Source organism: Ruditapes philippinarum, unplaced genomic scaffold (assembly GCF_026571515.1).
Source record: "Ruditapes philippinarum isolate M1 unplaced genomic scaffold, ASM2657151v2 ctg757_1_1_1_1, whole genome shotgun sequence".
Taxonomy (NCBI): Eukaryota; Metazoa; Mollusca; class Bivalvia; order Venerida; family Veneridae; genus Ruditapes; species Ruditapes philippinarum.
The window spans coordinates 79,798-87,924 of NW_026861682.1; the positions used below are offsets into that span (position 1 = coordinate 79,798).

Here is an 8,127-nt window from a genome sequence, read left to right on the forward strand (position 1 = left end):
GCTATGCAGTTTGACAGTGTTGCCAAGTATTTTCCTAACAAAAATATGCATGACAAGCTTTCTAGCAACTCATATCTAGCTATGCAATATACTTCAGCTTCAATTAACATTTTGCCTATGAGTGATGTACACCAACAATTTTCTAGCATTGCAGCAAATTATCCATCTAATTTTATTAACAATGCACATATTTATAAGAGTGATATTCTCTTTATGCCTTCCAGATATTCATTTTCATCTATGCAGTATAACTCCAGAGTTGACAGGGTTCAGTACAGTGATAGACCTTTGCAGCACTTAATGCCATATTATTCTAGAAGTGACAATGTTCATAACAGTGATGAACTTCCATTGCTCAAAACTGAAATATTTTCATCTATGCAGTTAAGTATAAGTCCTCACAGGGATTTGCGTGTGATAGTCCCCAGCAACAAAGGTGCTGTTAATACACCAACTTTCTTCTCAGACAAGGGTTTTCAAAGCCAGATTGTTACAAAGACTTCAGAAGAATTGTTGTTCACAGAGCATGGTGCTGTAGCAAGTAAAAGCTATGATAAAGAAAAAGCAGAAAACATTATTGACTTAGATACCACTTTAAACAATATTTTCCTTCCCAAATCTAACAAAAACACTGACACTGAGAGCCCTGGATATGGAATACCAAATATATGTTTAGGTGATCAAACAGTTTTTTATGCCAGCTTGATTTTATATATGATTGATAGCCTTACATCTGCTCAAGAAGACATTCTTAAAAACAAGTGGGCAAATTTTATTTCTAAAGATCATAATATGATTTTCATTGATAAGGAGGAATCCGATGTTCAGGGTTTGAGATATAATGGAAAGTATATTTTGACAGCTGGGCCAGGAAATGCAATCGAGTCTTTGTCTAAAAGTTTAGAATTGTCATGGCATCTAGCATGTGAGAAGTTTGATCAAGTAGAAGATTTCACCCAAGTTATGCAGCATAACATTGAAGTTGGAAGAGTCACTAAGGAGATTGGCTTTGATGTGATTGCCTGGTATGTTTATACAGATAGACCTTTGCCGAAACGTGTCCGACGTCAAGCTCATTCAAGACACAGACGAACTGCAACACCAACATATTCACCACCAGTGCCAACAACGTTATCTGAAATGTTGTCAACTGAAACTGATATGTCATTATTATCTTCTTCATTCTTTTTCTCTACAGAGGTTTTAATCCCATTTATAACTTCCTCTTCATCATTAGCATCTTTGCCAACTTCACTATTTTCAGTAATACCACTGAGCACACAACCTGATTCTTTTTTCTCCATCAGTTTGAGCTCAAGTGTTACTAGTGATTTTTTTGAATTTTCAGATAGTTTTACTTCATTGTTTACAACAAATACTGAATTATCATCATCACCTTTATTTGTCAGCAAATCTTATTCTGTCTTATCTCCAACAATTTCTTATTCAGATGTTTCCTTATTGTCTTTTCCTACAACTGTGATTTTACCATCATCTTCAATTGCAATCTCTCAAACTTCATTTATTCCAACCACCACAAAGTTATCGGTTGTTTTCTCACTCACAAAAAAGAGCAGTAGCAATTCTGTGGTAGTTTGGCCTACACCAAGTTTGACATCTTTCTCCTTTTCTGATGCAATATTTTCATCAAGTAAGACAACTCTTCTTGATATCACTACTTCTGAATCATTTTACATTCCACCATCTCAAAGGTACTCTACATCTTTTACATCAAATATTTCTTTTATATCTTCATCAAGAATAGGATCATCTTATTCAGCAGTTATATCCTCTATGTCTCCTTTAGTCTCTTCTGGCATTCTCACTTCCTCCATTGAATCCAGAGTCTCTGAACAATCTATGACCTCATCAAAAGACATTGTATTTACAACATTGTCAGAAATATCAAGTTTCAGTTCTTCACAATCTGAACTTTTTCTCTCATCAGGACTGCCATTATCCACATCTTCATCTTCATATTTGCTTTCATCTCCTGTAAAGATTACAAGCATACCATTTGCAATTACTAGTTCATCACCGTCAATTAGTTTTATAGGTACTTTTGAATCATCAATGTCATTAACATCATTATTACTTTCAACATCATTTGTTTCTACATTTAGTACAGTTGTTGCAAATTCATCTGACTTTTCATCTGACTTTTTGTCTATGGAATCAGTTTCATTACCTTCAAGTTATTTGGAGACATCAACTTTTCAAACATCATTTATGTCAACTTCATCAGGTTACCTAGCACTCAACTCAACATCAGATTTTATAATTGATTCAGTTACATCAAGGTTTTATTCACAGTCTACAGAAAAGACATCTCTGAAGTCTTCACAGACATTGACACCATCATTTACACCATCTTCAGAATATACGACCATCTCTGCACCATCAGTGGTGTCATCAACATTAACTTCTTCTGATTTTATTTCAAATTCAAGTTCAGTAAATACTTTACCAATTGAAAAAACTACTTTGACTCCTTCATTATCAACAGCATCATCATTAGTGTCTTCTTACCACAGCGATATCTTTTCATCAACATTTTCTTCAGTCACATCATTGGAAACTTTTACTACAACTAATGCATCTGATATTTTAAGTTCAGTACTCAGTTCACCAATGGTTTCTACAACTGGCATTCTATCAGTCACTATCTCTTCTTTTTTGACTATTGACACAATATCACCTTCTGCATCAAGTTCAGACTCATTACCTGTTGTGACGCCAAGTTTTCCAGAAGTTACTTCTAGATTTTCAGCAACGTATTCGACATCCGAAGCATTAACAACTTCATTTCAAATAACTACACCATCTACATCGTCAGAAGCTTCAGTGATGTCAACAGTTGTTGCAGCTACAATTATTTCACCAACAAGAGTATCAGAGACATATTCATTAACATCTCTGTCAAGTACAAGAGTTGTATCTACTGGTAAACATTTAGATAGTATTGTTGCTTTTAGTTTTGTTCTAGATTCTCATCACTCTATTTTTTTGTCTTTTTTTCGTAATGTTTTTCTTACAGTTATGCAAATGCAATTATTCAAATTTATCATATTTTATTGTTCAAACCATATGTCTTTGTTTAATTTTCATAGTTTCTTTCTCAAAGGTTGAAAATCCAGGAGATGAAACTGACATCTTTTTTGAAATTAGAAAGGCTGTTTGTGGCAGTTTATTTAGATTTGAGTAATATTAGCAATGTTGACTTGACTAAGGTTTAAATTTGTTTCCCCTTTATTATTTTGTCTTAGTCCCAAGCATATAGATCCATGCCATCCTGCAAAATTATTGAAGTCTAACGTACTGGATGCTGAATTTTGAAACCCCTCAAAAGTTAATTAATTTTTGTCTATTCTTAATTTATAAGAAAGGTAGTGGCAATGTACTAATTTTGTTGAATAATGTATGAAAGAAAACAAAATGCTTGACAGAAAAAATACTTGTGAATGAATAAACGAAACCAAATCTCATAAACATTTAACATATATCTAATTTTAATATTGTAGAAGCTCATTTAAATATTATATTTGATGGTATATTTGAGTAGACATGATGTGACTTCGTATAAATTATGTATTCTATATTTATTATGCATTCTTGGTATTTGATATTTTCTATGTGCTTATTAATCGTGTATTTTGCATGAGATTTCCATTCTGCATGACTTAAAGACTTTCATAAAATAACATTTAATGACAGTTTTCTGATATCTTGTTACTAATATATTTTATGTACATGTATTTATTAGCAGAACTAAGCTTTACTCCAGTATAATTATGTTGTCATATGAATTTTCCTGCATTGCCTGAGTGATCTTGAGAATTCAGTTATTCACCTTTTTTTTAACTTTGTATTGCTTTGCTTTGTTTGTGATGTGTTAATGCTCATTTTTATGTGCTTGATACTTGCACCATTTAGAATAAATCACAGTTTTTAACTAATTCAATAAAGACTATTAATGAAGGAAAACCTACAGAACTGATGTTTCTAATTCAGTTAAGCATTATTACTAAATTTTTTCTTGCAAAAATAAAAATGAAATTTGATTTTTCTGGTTTAAATTATTCAACCTATAACCTACTGAGTATGTTTAAATAATCAGTTATGCTCTTAATTTTGAACAGTTAAGGTTTCAATATCAAAACATTAAAATTGAGCTGTAAACAGGACAAAAGCTTGTCATACCCCATAGAGCATCATTATTCTGGCTCTATACTGGCTGGCTGTATTGGCGGCAAAGTCTAATCACTTGGTTCCAGCATATCAAATGTTATGTTTATGGTTCTCATTCAAAATTAAGTGGTGGCATGGCTTAGTGGTTAACACATCAGACTAGTAATCTAATGACCGCTAACCGCATGGGTTTAAACCCTATCAGAGGCAAACTGTTGTGTCCTTGAGCAAAAAACTTTACAATCATTGCTTAGTACTGGTTGGTTCCAGGAATGGATTTAAAGCGTGTCTATAAGCTTATAGCTTCATACACAATCGAACTAGAAAAAAAAATCTGTATAAACCAAATCCTTTTTCATCTCTTCTTTTGGTTTTTGTTGCTATTTACTTTCTTAAATTGATTTGAATAATTATGATGATTTATAAATGATTTTGTATGGAAATTATAATGTAAATTATTAGCTCGACTTTTCTATGAAAAGGGGAGCTATCCTACTCGCCCCGGCGTCGGCGTCGGCGTTAGCGTTAGCGTTGGCGTCACACCTTGGTTAAGTTTTTCGTACCACCCCACTTTATTTCAGAAGTATTACAAGTATGGCTTTGAAACTTACCATACTTGTTCACCATCATAACCTCCATCTACAGACAAGAGTACATAACTCTGTCAAGGTTTTTTGACAGAATTATGGCCCTTTTTTGACTTAGAAAGTGTATTGAGCTTGGTTAAGTTTTTTTGTACCACCTCACTTTATTTCAAAACCATTGGAGGTATTGCTTTGAAACTGACCATACTTGTTTACCATCACGACCTTCATCAACAGACAAGAGGACATAACTCTGTCAAGGTTTTTGACAGAATTATGCCCCTTTTTGACTTAGAAAATACATTGAATATGGGTAAAATCCACTTATTGCCTTAACCCTTTGAGATATTGCTTTGAAACTTTTAATGCTATTTCACATCATTACCCCCATCTGTACGCAAGAGAAGGTAACTCTGTCAAGGATTTGTTTTAAAAATTAAGGCCTTTTATCGACTTAGAATCTTGGTTAAGTTTTTTGTACCACCTCACTTTATTTCAAAACCATTGGAGGTATTGCTTTGAAACTGACCATACTTGTTTACCATCACGACCTTCATCAACAGACAAGAGGACATAACTCTGTCAAGGTTTTTGACAGAATTATGCCCCTTTTTGACTTAGAAAATACATTGAATATGGGTAAAATCCACTTATTGCCTTAACCCTTTGAGATATTGCTTTGAAACTTTTAATGCTATTTCACATCATTACCCCCATCTGTACGCAAGAGAAGGTAACTCTGTCAAGGATTTGTTTTAAAAATTAAGGCCTTTTATCGACTTAGAATCTTGGTTAAGTTTTTAGTACCAGTCCACTTTTTGACTGAACTGTTTGAGATATTAATTTGAAAGTTGGAATACTTGTTTACAATCATGATTCCCAAACATGTCCAGGAGAAGGTAATTCTGTCAAAGATTTTATTTGAATTATGGCCCTTAACTGTCAATGTTTTGTATTATAGGCAAGCACTAAAAAAGTCGAGCGCGCTGTCTTACGGACAGCTCTTGTTTTTATATAAGCTGTATCATTTCCATATAAAATATTGTATTTCTAGATATTTTATTTTCATAAGAAAAGCATGAATATTGTTACTATATAATATATTTCAACTAGTCTATATAAAGAGTAAGAATTTGAAAGCACATTGACTTAGTTTTAATTCTATTTTTTCAGCTGCACCTGACCAGTCCCCAAAATTGGTGAAATCCATAGACCATCTTAATGTAGTGGTTGGTCGATACTTTGAATACCAGATCCCGGAAGATACTTTCTCCGACAAAGAGGACGGTAACACGAGAAATCTAACTTTGCGGCTCAGTCTGACTTACAGTAAACCGTTTCCCAAAGGTTCTTGGCTTATGTTCAACGAAAGTACGCAAACGTTTTATGGAATTCCTCTACGAAATGATTCAGAAGGAGGTAAAAGGATCAGTGAGTTTACTCTTATCGCGAAAGATTCAAAAGGTCAGGTTGCCAAAGATGCGATAACATTGACATACGAGTACGAAAAAAATGTGAATCATAAAATAAGTGTAATGTTGAATGGCAGTTATGAAAAATTTACTGATGACAGGAATAACTTGATTCAGGTAGCTAGAAAACTAGCAGACTTCTATGAAGATGACGAGTTGAACTTTTTGTCTTTTTCTAGTGTGGAGAAAGGGTCTGTGTTGATTGTTTGGAGTAATAATTCCTTGATAGGGACCTCTTGTCAGAAAGAAGAGATTCAAAATCTCTATGATAGACTCACTGATGAGAATGGAACAATATCAGACCAATTTTTAGCATTATTTACGGACTACATACCAATGAATACAAGTCTGGAATTTTTGGGGGCGTGTCTTTTACCAATTTCATCCATAGCTCCGCCCACCCAATCTCCTGTTGCTGAAACTGATAACAGAATGTGGATAGAAATTGTTCTTCCTGCTTTAATTGCCATATTAGTTATAGTTATTATAGCTTTATTACTTTTAATCTGTTGTCGACACAGACGACCAAGCAAAGAAATCAAAGATTCAGATAAACCCGCCTTCCTTGAAGATCGACGCCCAATTATCTTCCCAGATGAACTGGAAATGGTTGATCCCTCATTAAAACCAAAAACACCTCTTGTGCTTCCATCAGACTATTTAACAGAGACTCCGCCTGCTGTTCCACCTCATGGACGGCAAGCCCCGCCCTATCGTGCAGCAATGTTAGATGATGATATGTTTTCAGGGGAGGACGATGATCAGCCCCCTCCACCTTCATATAGAGGAGATTCACAGAACACTGAACCACCACCATACCGTCTACCTCCACCATACTTTAATCCACATAGAATGGCATAGGTTATTTCATAGTTAAGGACACTAATATAGTATACACTGATTTACTGTTAACCATTATATTTGTATAATGTATGAAGTGCATGGCTCTCATTTAAAAAATACAGAAAAATTTCAATGTAAGAAAAAATCATTAAAATATGATGTTAAATATTGAGATACATTTTTGTTAATTGCAAACGATTCATGAAAACAAATTCTGAAGATATATAAATGAATGAAAATACCTAATGTATATTTCTTTAGGATACATATAGTATTTTTCCATCATATTCAGTATTTTGAATGTATAGAACTACACCTATTTATTAATCATAATTAATTTCATTTTACAAAGTCAGCCATCATCCTTTGTCCGCCATTGAAACAAAATTATCACTGCACATGATTTACATTTGTATTAAATGCATTAATTATAGAATCAAGTAAAACATGAATAGAAGTATTATTTTTGTACCCACTGTTAGATTTGTATCAATTATTTCATTTTTATAGGAAAAAAACTAACTTTTATATAAATTATAGAAAATTTATGGACAACTAGTTTTATATGAGCTGTAAAATTATTTTAGAGCAAAAAGAAATTCACAATTTTCTTTTATAAAAAAATAGAAAAAATATGAGTTTATAGAATATGTTACTTTTGTATTTTCTACTTTGTTTCTCGTAGACAATCACTTTAGTATAGATTTTGTAGATAATGTTTCCACTGCATTTGTCACATGATTATTGAGATAAATTATCTCATGCATTATCTCATAAATAATCACATTTATTATCTCATTTAATTATCTCATGCATTATCTCAATGAATTATCTCTTGTATTATCTCGATAAATTATCTTGTGTATTATCTCATGCAGTATCTCATAAAATGGTTCTTAAATATTATTCATGAAAAACATGTATATACATTGCATTTTAAGTATAGAAAAATGTAGATATACTGTATTGACTTTCTAAGATTTAAAATGTTTTTGTTATAGCTACCCAATCAGAAAAGATCAGATAAAGTTTTAAAAATG

At 32.7% G+C, this 8,127-nt stretch overlaps 1 protein-coding gene across 1 annotated transcript; it reads left to right on the forward strand.

The window, feature by feature from the left end:
- The first annotated feature begins 2 nt into the window (after positions 1-2).
- Positions 3-7,669, forward strand: LOC132716492 (uncharacterized). The gene is made up of 2 exons (XM_060699777.1): positions 3-2,944; positions 5,946-7,669. The coding sequence occupies exons 1-2, from the start codon at positions 4-6 to the stop codon at positions 7,103-7,105; spliced, it is 4,101 nt and encodes a 1,366-aa protein (XP_060555760.1). The 5' UTR covers position 3; the 3' UTR covers positions 7,106-7,669.
- The last annotated feature ends 458 nt before the right edge of the window (positions 7,670-8,127 follow it).